The 14126-nt window shown below is 59.1% G+C and overlaps 1 protein-coding gene across 11 annotated transcripts in view; it reads right to left on the bottom strand.

Moving 5' to 3' along the window:
- Positions 1-2235: 2235 nt before the first annotated feature.
- LOC120241158 (casein kinase I) overlaps positions 2236-14126 on the bottom strand; it is a 33698-nt gene continuing 21807 nt past the window's right edge. For 6 of the 11 annotated variants that reach the window (XM_039246098.1, XM_039246097.1, XM_039246099.1 and 3 more), the window contains exons 3-7: positions 13427-13537; positions 13133-13281; positions 11386-11614; positions 10041-10211; positions 7979-8616 (exon numbers count right to left, since the gene is read on the bottom strand). In XM_039246098.1, coding sequence (XP_039102029.1) covers positions 7979-8616; positions 10041-10211; positions 11386-11614; positions 13133-13281; positions 13427-13537 — 1298 coding nt within the window. The other 5 variants (XM_039246103.1, XM_039246104.1, XM_039246107.1 and 2 more) reach the window with 5 other exon arrangements.

The raw sequence follows: 14126 nt of genomic DNA, 5'->3' as shown, positions 1-14126 counted from the left end.
AAAGGTCCTGAGGGGAGCACACAGAAAGCTGGGGGGCCACCAGCTCTCCCAGGCAGGCCTCCCGGTGCCCAGCCCTGGCGCACTGCCGGTCACTTTGGGCCCTCCTGCGTTCCCTGGTTTTGAGTCATGCCCTCCCATCCCCGATGGTTGTGAATAACAAAGAACGACCCAGCTTTGCCCAAACCTTACACGGAGGGCCAGCAGGCGACCCCTTAACAGGGCTGTGGGGTCACAGGGTCCTCAAATGCTAGAACAGCAGGGACCTTAATTCTGGGAGGGGGCCGGCTGAGCTAGGCCAAGATCTTCCAAACGCCCCTGGGGAACCTCTCAGAGCCCTTGACCTTCTCGCCAGTCAGGTGGCTTTGCTCTGGTCTTGCAGGTTATGTCTGTAAGTGGCTCTTGGGTTAATGAGAAGTGGAAAAGTAAACTGTGTTGGATAAATGTAAACCGACAGGCAAATTCTTCTTCGGGCTGGAGAGACAAAGGCCGGGGAGGCTGAGGGCTGTACCAGGGCCACCGGCGACAGATGGTCCTGGAACCTGACCCTGGGACCCTCACTCACAGGGCTCCCAGGTAGGGTTCAAATCCTGGCTCTGCTGCTAGAGAGCCAGCTGTGTGACCTTGGGCAAGTTAGTTATTTTACTTGTACTCTGTTTCTCCATCTGAAGACAGGGAGATTAATAGGACCAAACTCAGAATTCTCATGTAGATAAGGTCCGGTTGTGAAGAGCGCTTTCAACCTTCCTATGCAATGCGGTCCTGAGTCAGTGGCATCATCTGGATGGACCTCGTGAGGATGTGGATAGACGGACACTCAGTCCCCACGCCAACCCTCTGGAGTCAGAATCTGCACTTGAGTGAGGCCCCCAGCTGGCTGGTGTGTCGGCAGGTTTTGAAACACTGATTTATAACCCTAACCCCAGGGAGGCACCTACCATCGCTGCCAGCCACACCGTTCCTGGGTCTGGTCACACCTGCTCCCGGATCTGCTCAGGGAACCCCCCTGCCCAGCAAAGAGGTGGACCAAGGGCCGCCCATGTCACTTTATCCTTTTCTACTTTATTACTTCAAATTAACAACCACAATAAAGCTCAAAAAAGTCCGATATTTACACAGGAAAAAAGTACAAAATTCCCCCCAAAGTTCTTCAGTATTTTTTTTCAGTTTTTTAAATTACAAAGTAATAAAAAGCTTTGCTCTTTAATTAAAAAAAAAAGGAAAAGAAAAAAAGGGGAAAAAGAGGTAAATAAATTAGGAAATACACACATGGAGAAAACAAACAAAAAGTAAAAACAGGTGTTAAGTAGGAGGGGTGGGGAAAATCCAACGCCCGGCCCGACCCCAGGCTCCTCCTCAAGAGAGAAAGGACGCAGGGAGGTTGGGACCCCAGTGAGGGTCAGGACCGGAGAATTCATTTATAACCCAGGAGCCAGATGCTTTCTGGCAGCAGTCTCCACGGATTCTGCCCCAGGACCCGGAAAGTGGGATGGGGCCCACAGGCTGGTGACAGTCTCGGGGGTCGGTGGTGGCAAGTTCCCTCTGTGCCCATCTTGAGGGATGCGGAGGTCACTGTGTCCTTGTTAGGAGAAGGAGACCGAAACGTTGGCCTGGCAGGTGGGGCGGGGCCCCAGCCGTCCTGGGAGCTACAGATCCAGACACAGACACGCACGCGCACAAGGGATCTCAGCCCCCGCCACCTCGCTACCCATTCCTCGAAGTCTTCTTGGAGAGGCAAAGCAGGGACCCAAACGCTCAGGGGATGCCAGTAAAAGCCCAACACAGAAATTCAGCCACGGTCATTTCAGGGTGGTAGGGGCTGCGCGGGTCTCCTGGGGTCCCCACTGGTCAAGAGCACCCAGTGGGATCTGCCTCCAACCGGCCAAACCGTTCCCCTGGCTCCTCGGGCCACCTCTTGATGCCACCGGAGGACCAGCTGCCTCTCCACCTGAGACATCCCCTCCCAGCCAGTGTCTACGGTGGCCGGGGCGGCGCCCTGGCGCTGGCACGCAGAGCCCAGTGTCTGGGGGAGCATTTGGTAGCCTGAAGGTTGTGGACAGTGGGAAACGCGTGGGGACAAGAATCCTCTGTGCCGAAGGCTTCCCGTCTTCTTGCCGTTGGTGGGGGAAAAAAAAAAAAAGAAAGAAAAAAAAATCAAAGAAACAAAATCCATCGTCGGGTTTATGCTGGGGTTTTTTCTTTTTGTTCTTGTGAGTGGTTTTTTCCCCATCTTGTTGTTGTTGTTGTTGTTTTCTTAAAAGAAAATACAGTGAAGACACTAGAAGGGGAGAAAAGGCAGATCAGGCGCACGTCTGCCTCTGGCAACCCGTCCGCTGGACCCCCCGCAGTTCCTGCACTCTTGACCCCAGACTTTTTTTTTTTATTTTATTCTTTTCTTGACCCCAGACTTTGCACTGGACCTTCTCTGGGGCACCTAGTAAGCGTGCCATTTTCACAGGCAGAACACAATCTCTCCCTCCTCTGTTCTGGTGAGCGGCCACACGCCTGCCCCATCGTGCCACGGAGGGACCGGTCCCTGGGCCTGAGACCCAAAGAAGGTAAGTCCTCCTTTATGTCCCAGCTCTATCTGAGGAAGGAATTTCTGCGGAGCCAATCATGCCCAGGGCGTCCTGGTGTGAGCCCCCCCGCTGGCGGAGCCCCCTGAAATGTATATACCCACCCAGGGAGCTCGGACCTTCACCTCACACACCCCCCAAAGAATCTCCGCCTCCCTTTCCCCAAGCCAGGCCCCAGAGTAGACACCTGCTGTCCACCACAAGACCACACACATGGCCATGAAGTCCCTTCCGGGTTCATGCTGGCCAGAGGGCTGGCCGAGGCCACCAAGGGACTTCTTTTCCAGCACGTCAACTCCCAAGTCCCTACTCAAGTGCTTTGCGGGAAAGAAGTGTTTAAAAACAGCCAAAGGGCTGGGCTGGGGCTAAAGAGGAGCTCCGGGTTTGGGCCCTGGGACTGTCTCTGCTAGGAACTAACTTTCCAGACAACTGTAAGGCAAAGAGGTGGGATTGGGGGTGGGTGGGAGTGGGCAAATGGGCAAAGAGTCTTCCAGCAGAAAAACTAGTTGGTGTGGGCTGGGCCTACTCAGAGCCTGAATCAAGAGGCTTCGAGGTCTTAAATTCTCTTGAGAGCTCTTGGTTTTGAGGGTCCCTGCCACCCCCCCAGACCCCGCAGCATATACTCATCTCTTCCTGGGGCCATGGGTGTTTCTAGACCTGGCTGAGCCTCGTCTCCAGCAGATATGGACTCACCTAAGCAAATACTGGTCGGATGGTGGGTCCTCCTCACTTCCCGAGATGGTCAAATGGCACGCTTGTCTTTGGGAGGAGAGGCACAGAGGTGGAGAGGGCATCAGCAGCTAACAACGGAAACCTGGCAAGCCTCTCCCCACTGCGGAGCTCCAAGCACTGCCAATCCCCCCACCCCCCACCCCCAGCCCCACCACTGCCCCTCAAGCCAAGGGTAGGGCTGTGCGAGCTCAAAGACCGAAGGATGTAGCCGCCCAGAGGGGCAATGCAGCTGCTCCGGGCCACACACACGTTGGGGCCACCAGACGGGATCTGCCCGTCTCTCGATCCTGCGCTGACCCCGACCTGATGGGAGGGGCCATGAGCCCCTCCTCTGTGAGCTCCCGGCTGCCCCCCTAGGCTGGGCCCCGGTAGTGAAGGCGGGACCCCAGCTCTACCACGTGCTGGGGCGAGCTACCGCTCGGAGCCTCAGTTTCCACTTTGGCCAGTGGGGGCCAAGCCAGCTCTCTGAGGATGAAAGGAGGCCAAGACGCCGCTCGAGAAAACGGGCTGCTCCAAGGGTACCGGAGGGGTGAGAACAGTGGCCCGAGCCTGGACTCCCTCCAGGACCGGGCCCTGGGGCGCAGCGGTGACGCACAGGAGGGCCAGGGAGAGCGGCTCACCTGTGAGGCTGAAATCCGGGAGACCTCTTGCCGCCCAGTGAGGTCGGAGGATGAGACGTTGGCGGGTGCACCCCTGTGTAGCCTCATGCTCACCTTCCTCTCTCTGTCGACTCGTGAGATCGCTCTGGGAGAAGTATTGCCTGGAGGGTGGGGGAAGCCACCCTCAGCGTCGGGGCGTCGGGGTGCCCCGGCAGCCCCTGCGCCCGGCCCACCGTGCAAGGTCCCTGCTCACCAGCTTGCTGGATGCGGGAGGCCGGGGTGGAAGCCACAGGCTCGGCAGCACTGCGGAGCCGGTTGGCGGTGGCCCCCGTGGGCGGCCCAGGGGGCAGGGCCCGGGTGGCAGACCCCCGGAGCTGCCCCATCCTCTCCTCGCGCTCGTGTTCTCGCCGCTCCCGGTCCACGTCCTCGGGGTTCCGGGCTGCACCCTGTGGGGAGGAGAGGAGACCCGGTCAGCCCTGCGAGCTCAGGGTGCTCTGAGATCTGGCACTCCCGTGGGGCAGAGCGCGGGGAAGGAGGCCAGGCGAGCCCAGCTCAGAAACCCTCTGGTCCAACCTCCTTTCCCCACAAGGCAGGAAGCCCGAGAGGCCGGGGGATGACCCGCAGTCACAGAGTACAGACAGACGAAGCCACGCGACCGCCCGGAGGAAGGAGGAAGCTGGGTCTGAGAAGCAGAGGGAGGTCACTCTGCCCTGGTCTCATGGGGTTGAAGCGGAGCCCAGAGGGCTAGTGCCCCACAAGGACCAAGGGCACTCCTTGGCCCTCCCAACTGGGGCCCCTAGTGTGTCCAGACGCCCTCGGCCCCTCCGAGTTTCCAAACAGAGCAGAGCAGGTGGTCAGAGGCCCAGAGGAGGAGCAACAGGCTAAAGGCAGGGCCAGCGCTTGGACCAGGGCGCCAACCAGGGGATCTTGTCAAAGGCTGTCCTTCCCCTGTCCCTGGACCTGGCAGCGACTTCTGGCAGGTGCTGTGGGGGAGGCCCAGGGACTCACCCAGATGTTGCCAGCCCTGGGACAAGACGAGAGCTCAGGGGGAGCTCGAGAAAGAATGCGCTAGATGCCCCATGGAAGAAACAGAGGCCCAACAGGCGGGCTAGGGCAGAAGGGGGAACATGAACCCCCAGGGCCTGCCCTCCAGCTGCTGCCCCCACCCCCCACCCCCAGTGCAGGAGGAAAGGAGAGAGGCCCAGAGAAAGGAGCCCGGCGTGGGAGCGGCACCCGGCCGCGTTACCTAGTTGGTCCTGGGGTCGTCCACAGGGAAGGGCAGGGGGCTGGCAGGAGGGGGGCCGCATCTGTGGAGAAGAGAGCTGCAGGCTGAGTGCGGGGGGGGGGCTGCTCACAGGCCACGGGGTGCAGGCTCCTGCAACCCTGTGTCTCTCCCAGGGAAATGGCCAGGAAGGCCCCGTTGTCCTTGGGAAATGAGGGCCAGGGCTGGCCCTTGCCTTTAAGCAACTCCAGGAGGTAGGAACTGGGGATCAGAGTGATTCCCGAATCCTAGTGAGGAACTGAGGCCCAAGGAGCCCTCATGACCTTCGTGGGGCCACATAGCTCAGGATAGAGCCGGGATCTGAATCCAGGCCTCTGCCACCCAGCCCTGCTCCGCGCTCCGCACCCCAGAGGACCTTGCGGGACACTTTTGGCAGGCGCGTGCCCAGACCTCCCACCCACAGGCCTGTGCAGGCAGGCCTGCAACCACCAGGGCTTGACCTCCTGACTCCCAGCCTCCACCACTCCCCAACCCTGGGCTCCTGCCCACTCAGTGACCAGCTGGCAGCGAGCAGCCCAGCCAGAATGAGAGCAAGTGGGTGGTTAAGAGGCGCAGCACCACTCAGGAACCCTCCTGAGGACAGGCCCAGGGCAGGTGGGGGGGTGGGATGTACTAGTCCCCTGCCTGGGGAGGAATTGAGGCTGGTGAAGTCAAGTAGTCCCTTCAGAGGGGTGGAGCCCTGGGGCGAGCGACTGAACGGAGGGCTGGAGCCCCTGCCCTTTGTGACCCCAGAAGTCTCGGGCCCAGGCCGGCCCCAAAGCAAGAGGAGCTATTCTCCACGTTTCCGTCCAAGAAATGCACACTGGGGAGGTTTCTTGGCTTTTATTTGCCCACAGAAAACACAGAAGGTCAACATCAAAGTCACACCAGCATCCAGCCCTGCTGTGTGGACCCCTGTCCTTGGCAGTGTGGACGATCCTCTGGCCTGCTGCTTGGGCCTTGGGACACAGTGGCTGCATTTGCTGAGAGCAGTGTCCCATCTGCTGGAGCAGCAGAGCTCCAGGACTCCAGGGCCCTGATGCTGAGCGGTGTGGCCACTTCGGGGAGGGAAGCTCTCAGTCGAGGGTGGGATCCTTCTCGTAGCCCTCTGTGCCCAGCACGGTGTCCGGTCTGCAGGTAGGTGCTGGTGACGTCATGGGGGACGGCCTGGCCTTGGGGGCGGCAGGCATGGAAGGTCCCCGTCACGGGTCTGTAGATGCTTCCACCAGAGGGCAGGTGGAGATGGTTGAGCTCACCGTGGAGACAGGGTCAAAGGCGCCCGCTGGTCCAGCCCGGGCCGAGTCAGAGATCAGTGCAGAATAAGGCTGTTGGCACCTCTGCTCAGCTTCTGACCCGGGAGCTTGGCTCAAAGGGGACTCCAGGAAGGGGTCAGAGTGGCAACAGCGGGTGGGGAGGGTGCTCCTGGCCTGGCTTGATGCGAGGTGTCAGCCGGATGGTCCCATGAGAGGCTCTGTGAGGAGCGATCTAGAGTAGAACTTTCTGGATGACGGAAATGTTCATATCTGCCTCGTTGGATATGCCAGCCAGCCACTGACCAGCTCACTTGTGGCTCCCGAGGGCTTGAAATGTAGCAAATGCAACCGAGGGACTACTTTAACTTTCAGCTTTAGCTTTAATTAGTTAAAAATTAGCCACACGTGGACAGTGGCTGCTACCACGTTGCATGGCACAAGCCTAGACAACGTAAAGCCCATTCTCAGAACTGCACATAGAGCAAGGGCCAAGCCCATCCCCGAACCAGACCTGGGAATGAGTTTCTACACAGATGACTGAAGGCCCGGCGTCCAGATGCCTTGAGCCACGCCCTCTGGCGAGAAGAGCCAGCCCTTGGCCATGCTCCCGGCTGGAAGGGCTGGGGTGTACGGTGCCCCACTCCCCATCTCCCACCCTCCACCCCTCGGCTCCCTTGGCCTGTGGAGCCGCTGTTCTCTGCCCGACCTCTGTCCGACTCCTTAGGGAACAGCGCCAGGCCACTGCCTGAGACCCAGCGAGAAGAGGGGTGCGAGCCCAGGTGGCAACCCCAGTGTCCAGGACAATGAGCCCTTGGGTCCTGCGCCTGGCAGAGCGGGCCGAGGGGATCCGCCACGAAAGGAGAGGCACACCGGGATGACGCGCAGAACAGGCGGGGGGCGTTTAATGAGTTCGGGTTCGATACAGAGGCCACCGTTGGGGTCTTGGCTCCGGGTGCTCCCACCAGGCCCTCCGAGGCAGTGAGCATTATCCCTCCTTCAGGCTCTGTTCGTCGGGCGGCTGATCCATCCCTATGCGTCTCCCGGCAGGGCCTTCTCCACCACCCCCTCTCTCCACCGCACCCCACCATGCCAAGGGACACCTCCTCAGGCCTGGCCCCGATGGGCTCAGACACACCTGGTGACGTCAGAACTGGGGCCCTGGAGTCCAGACCACAGGCCAGTAGTTTTGGGGGGGCAGCTCCTCCACCTCCTCCACGGGCCTATCTGGAGGGCCCTGGGTGCCCAGGGGCGCCGGGCACCTGGAAGGGACAGAGAGCACAGCAGAGGCTCAGCCTCTTGTGCGTGCCCAGCCAAGTGGCAAATCTTGGAAAGGTCAGGCCTCAGTGGGTCCTTACCAGTAAGAGGGCGGGTACGCGGGCCCGGCACAGGGACAGGGGCGGGGGCAGGGCAGTGCAATAGCTTCGCTGTCTCGGGGCTGAGCCTGGCTCGAGGAAGCCCCCTTTTCCAGAAGAGACGTGAAACAAGACACACAATTTCACAGATTCCGGAGCTCCAGAGCACAGCTGACGAACGCTTCTCCCCACCCTACCCCCAAGACCCTTAAAAGAGGGAGACAGAGCAGCCGCCTAGCAACACCCAGGGTCCCATGACCAGGAAGAGAGAAACCACAATGAATGGGTCCAGGCTGGCCAGAGGGGCTGCTGTGAAGGCGGCCGCCTGGGACGTGCACAGCAAGAGCAAGGTGGCGGAGGCGACAATCAGGACAGCTGGGGGGCCAGCCAGTGCCACCCACGCCCCGCTGAGAGCACCTGGGAGGGACTCGAGGCCCAACCAGGTCTTCTCAGGTCTGGCGGGAGGTGAGGCCCCTCCCAGGCCCCGCTGACTACAGCAGCATGTGCTGTCGGCACAGATGAGGCCGGAGCGGGGGCCCTGTGGGGACTCGGGGACCCCAGTGAGGTCGCTTGTGCGGTCCAGCTCACAGCTCCCATTTTCCCAGAGCCCCGCCCGCCACTGGGTCACTTTGGCCTCATGAGTCAGGGCCTGCCCCGTCCAGTCCCCCAAGCCCGCCTTGGCCTCCACGTGACTCACGAATTTGAGCATGTTCCAGTCGAAGACGTAGTCGTAGGAAAAGCCCTGCCTGTGGAAGAGGTTGCGGAAGAGCTGGCGCAGGTAGGAGTAGTCGGGCTTGTCGTCGAACCGCAGTGAGCGGCAGAAGTTGAGGTATGTTGAGAACTCGGCTGGCAGGGGTTACAAGGCACAGAAGAGGTGAGGCCCAGGCTCCCGGGGGCCCCCAGCAGCCCATGTTGCCCACCCACCCACTGTCCCCACAAACACTTTCATCCGAAGGTAGGGGAGGACAAGATGGCGTCAGAGCAGAAGCCTGGGTGGCTGGGCGGTGCTAAAACCCATTGCAGCCCACGAGCAGGGCCTCTATAGACAAGAACCGAGGAGCCGTGTGTCGGGCCAGTGTTCCTTCTCAGTGAGCTGGGCCCACAGGGCCTTGGGTCACTGCTCTGGGAACCATGCAGATGGCAGACCAAGAGCTGTCATCCATTCTGAAGGACAGCCTAGAGCCCGACGGGAACTCCCAACATCACAAGAGGAAAACTGCCATCGACACCTGCCCAAAGCAGGGGTGGGGAGAGCCCCTCATGAGAGAACAGGAAACATACATTGGTCTCTGGCCCACGGTTCCTGGCGCGGAATTCCTAAAACCCTTGGAAAGCCTTAAGTGCTAAGCGTGCCAGGAGACTCTTTTGCTCCGGGTGAGGCGCCTCTGGGTGGGCTCCTCATGGCTCCTGGGCGGGTGGGAGCTGGGCACCAGGAGGACGCCGCCCGGATAGAAGCTGAGAGTTTCCAGCGACTCATCTCCCCAGACACTTCTCTGGGAGGGAGGGGGCTGGACATGGAGTCGGTGACCATCCGTCTGTGGGTTCGTGAGGAAGCCTCCATAAAAATCCCAACAGCATGGGGTTTGGACAGCTTCCAGCTGAACACAGCCACATACAGGAGGGAGACACACCTCGCCTCTGCGGGGACAGAAGCCCCTGTGCTCGGGCCCCTCCCACACTGCGCCCTGTGCACCTCTTCTTCTGGTTGTTCCCTGTTCCTCCACACCCTTCCTCAAGGCCTTTAATAACGTGGCAAACAAGGTATGTTTCCCTGAGTCCTAGGAGCCACTCTAGCGAACTGAGGCCCTCCGAGGCGCAGGGCGGGAGAACCTCACACACACAGCACGGTGGCATCCTGGCCTTGCCAATGGCGTCTGAGGTGGAGGAGGGGGCAGCTCGTGGGATCGAACCCTGAACCCCCAAGCGGATGGCAGCACCCTGCACTACACTAGAGGCCACCCAGCTGGCGTCGCAGGGAACTGCTCGGTGGGGGTGACGCCCCACACGAGTGGTGAGCAGAAGCATCAGAAAAGATGTGTTCTCTGCAGGCAGTGAAGGAGGCTCCCAGCGTAAGGCCACACTAGCTTTTCTTAACACACAGCCTCGCGAGAAGTGGCCGGAAGGGAGGCCGGGGCAGTGACAGAGCACGTGCCATTAACGTGCTGGCGGTGGGGCAGCAGTGGTCCGGGCTGGGCTGTGTGGCTTTGTCCTGCCCTCTGAGAGGCCTTCGGGGGTCCCCAGGCCGGCCGCCTCCCCACTGGGCTACTCACAGGGGTAGCCTTTGCAGAGGACCTCGATGGGCGTCGACATTTTCTTCTCACTGATGCGCTCATACTTCTGGCGCTTGGTGGCCGCTTTGAGGCCCTGCCAGGGCAGGGAGCCCAGGTTGAAATACATGAGCACGTAGCCCAGACTCTCCAGGTCATCTCGACGGCTTTGCTCTGCATGGAATCAAGGACAGGGTGAGGGGTGGGGCCCACCTGGGCCAGGGCCCCCTCCTCCAAGACACGCTCCTCACCTGAGGGGCACCACCCGTCCTGTGCTCCCACTTGGCACTGCCCCTCCCCACCCATACTGACTTGCTGCGACCCCAACACAAACAGGTACAGGTTATTAGCCCTTGTACAGAAAAGGGCAGTTTGGGGGCACATCTGACTTGGGGTCCAGTCACGATCTCACGGTTCGCAGTTTGAGTCCTCACCTGTACTGTTGGCACAGAGCCCGCTTCAGATCCTTTGTCTCCCTCTCTCTCTCTCTGCCCCTCCCCAACTCACACACATTCCCCTCCCTCAAAAATAAACATTAAAAAAAAGGGGGGTGCCTGGGTGGCTCAGTTGGTTCAGCGTTGACTTTGGCTCAGGTCACAATCTCACGGTTCGTGAGTTCGAGCCTCGCTCTGGGTCCTGTGCTGACAGCTCAGAGCCTGGAGCCTGGTTCAGATTCTGTCTCCCTCTCTCTCTCCCCCTCCCCTGCTTCTCTCTCTCTCTCTCCCTCAAAAATAAACATTAAAAAATAAAAAGGAAAGAAAACGGCAGTTTCTCCAGCTCAGGTAGTTACTCAATCAATAACTATATAATAGGTAACCTGGTCCTCCCCACCAGCCCACTCTGTGGATAGGGCACAAGTGAGGCGCCACGCAGCGCTGAGGTCAGATCTGGCTTTCGTACTTGCTGAGCTGCACAGCCTACAGCAAGCGGTGCTACACCTGCGACCCTGTGTTCCCCACACTGTAAAAGGGGACCAGTCCCCACCTGCTCTACAAGGCTGCTGTGGAGGTGAAGTAAGTCACCTTAAGGTGCTTGCTTTGCCACAGCTCTTCTTCTTAAGGGGAAGACCGGACTTTGGGGCAAAAATTGGGGGAACTGGGCGCCTGGGTGGCTCAGCTGGTTAAGCATCCGACTCTTATTTAGGCTCAGGTCGTGATCTCGCAATTCGTGAGTTCGAGCCCCATGTCTGGCTCTGGGCTAATGGTAGAGTCTGGTTGGGATTCTCTCTCTCAAAATAATAAATAAACTTCAAAAAAAAGTGGGGGGTGGATAAATCCAGGCCGCAGAAAGCCAGGGTCCCGGCCAGCAGCCCAGGGATGCGCACTGCTCTTGAACCTCACACACTCACCGATGCCCAGGTGGGTATTGATGGAGGCATAGCGGGCAGTGCCAGTCAAGTTCTTGTTTTCCCGGTAGGGGATGTGCTGGTGGGTGCGGGCGTCCCGGTACTTCTTGGCCAGACCGAAGTCAATGATGTACACCAGGTTGCCCTTCTTCCCCAACCCCATGAGGAAGTTGTCTGGCTTGACGTCCCGGTGTATGAAGTTCTTGGAGTGGATGTACTCGATGCGGCTGATCTGGGCAGGGGACAGCGAGTCATTGGGTAAGCGGTCCACGGAAGGGCCTTCAATAAGCACTCTGCGCCAGGGCCGGGACAGGGGGCAGAGGGCTGGGGCAGCAGGGACAGAAAACACATCCATGGTCCCTGCCCCGGGTAGGGGAGAGAGATCTGTCTGCAACTGTGTAAGATGATGTCAAGGGGCAAGTCAGAGAAGGCTTCCTAGAGGAAGTGATAGAGAAATTCTGAAAGAGGAGTCCCCCAAGGTGGTTGTGAGATGGGGAGAGAGAGCAACATAGGGAAGCTAATGGCAAGATCAAGAGATTAAGCCTGGAAGGGCATCTGGACCCCCATGGAAGGCTCTGCTGCTTGAAACTGGAGTCAGAGAAGCAATTCGAAGGATGTTCTGGTAACCAAATCATGGCGGAAGGGAGGAGAGGGAGAAGAGAGGACAGGGGTGACAGCGATGGAGTCCAAAAGACAGGATCTGTCCCCCAGCTTGCACAGGACAACCAAGTCAGGCAGACACACAGACTTCTCTTCCTTTAAACTTCATGTCAGAAACTTAAACAAACAGATATGCATACAATTTGTCCTCTGGCCCGTCAGTCCCTCTCTGGACCTCAGGCTTCTGAAAATCAGCAGCTTCCTTTGGCATTGGCCGAGTATTTCCTAAGCCTTTACTGAGTGTCACATCCTGTGAGGCTCTGACAACTCTCCTCTGCACACGTCTGGACCAATACTGTGGGTATCGGCAGACTTTCTGGAGGTCAGCCACAGACCCAGACTCCGGGCTAATAAGAACTCTATGCATCATTCTGGGTCCCAAATTCTATGCTTCAGAGGCCCCTGGGGCTGGCTTACTTAGTAGAACGTGTGACTCTTGATCTCAGGGTTGTGAGTTTGAGCCCCACGATGGGCACAGGGCTAATTTAAAAAGTAATAAGATAAAATTAAGAGTTCAAAATTCTATGCTTTTATATTTGTATAGAATTTTCCTCCCCTGAGTTTAACAGGGCTTGAGACCCCCAGGACTCCTCCTCAGTAGGCATCTGCTCTGGCCCAGGCACTGGGTAGAGTCCCAGTTGACCCCACCCACAACAATCCAGCCAAGGGGAGACTCTCATCTGAGATGATGGAGGCTCTGAGAAGCTTAGAAGTCACCTATGGTCACCACGCCAGGGCGGGACCCAGGTCTGTGTGGCCAATGGTTGGAGAATCACCTGAGAGCAGAGTCCCAGGTCCTACCCCAGGAGCCCAACCCAGGATTCCTGGAGTGGGACTGGGAATCTGTATTTAACTCCCTCCCCCCCATCCTACAGCCAATGGTGAAGGTCCCCTGGTCCCCGTCCAGGAACCAAGCCTGTCCTATGTCCCCGTCACTGCCTCCTGCCGCGGCATCCTCCAGAGGCAACAGGCAGAGCTGGCACCCTGCACCCGTTGGCACGGTGGGCGCGCAGAGGCTGGGAGGGCAGCTGCAAGCCCAAGAGAGCCCACGGTCTCTGGCCTGGGGTGGGGTTGGGGGGGCGGGGCTCACCATCTGGTCGGCCAGGAGCAGCACCGTCTTGAGGCTGAACTTGCGGGAACAGAAGTTGAAGAGATCCTCCAGGCTGGGCCCCAGCAGCTCCATGACCATGACGTTGTAGTCACCTTCCGCTCCACACCACTTGATGGACGGGATTCCCACTGAGGGCCAGAGAGGAGAGGGGCTTCAGAGGGGGCGGGTCAGGGTAGGCCCTCCCGGGAGCGCATGCACGTATTCGCATGCCCATATTCCCATATTCGTACACAGGCCTTCAGGCTCCGCCCCCAGGCCCCTTTCAGCGCTCACCTCCTCCCTGCATCATCTTGTAGAACTTGCTCTCGATGTGCAGCTGCGGGTGCTTCGTTTTCACACACTCTAGCTTGATGGCAACTTCTTCACCAGAGGCGATGTTGGCACCTGCCAGGGGTGGGGGAGGGGCACAAGAGACCCGGGTCACGCTGGGCCAGGCAGGTGGCCCCAGGCCAGGGCTCACTCGTGTTTGCCCCCGAGCAGTCCGGCACCGCTTGGGGAAGGCTGGAATGGCGGCAAAGGGCCCAGCACTGCATCAAAGGGAAGTAGTGGGGCTGTGGGCACAGCGGGCACTAGCCAAGCTTGGGCAGGGAGCAGGAAGAGTGTGTGCGAGGGGAGGCCCGGAAAAACTGTGGCCATGTCCCAGAGCCCCAGGCTGGTGTAGTGGGAAGACCAGATGTAAAGGGAGATGGGTCACATAAAAGGAATTTTATCCTGGAGAGTGGGAGCCACTGAGCTGGAGAGGAGTGAGGACAGTGGGATGTCAGGCTGAGAAGGAGAGAAGGGCGTGGAGCCAGGCTCTGTCTCAAGAAAGACCCAAATCCAAACTGTGCCTTGCCTCAGTTTCCCCAGCTCTAATGCTGAGTGGGCTGAGCTAGAGGTCTGGGGGCAAGACCAGAGACATGGGCCAGCTGTTACCTGTAGCTGCAGTAACTAAAACAGTGTAGCCTTAGCACACAAACAGAGCAGAAAGTCC

The sequence above is a fragment of the Hyaena hyaena genome, unplaced genomic scaffold (assembly GCF_003009895.1).
Source record: "Hyaena hyaena isolate Hyena2069 unplaced genomic scaffold, ASM300989v1 scaffold_280, whole genome shotgun sequence".
Classification (NCBI taxonomy): domain Eukaryota; kingdom Metazoa; phylum Chordata; class Mammalia; order Carnivora; family Hyaenidae; genus Hyaena; species Hyaena hyaena.
Note: the sequence above shows the minus strand (reverse complement) of the source record. Positions and strands in the feature narration are given on the sequence as shown.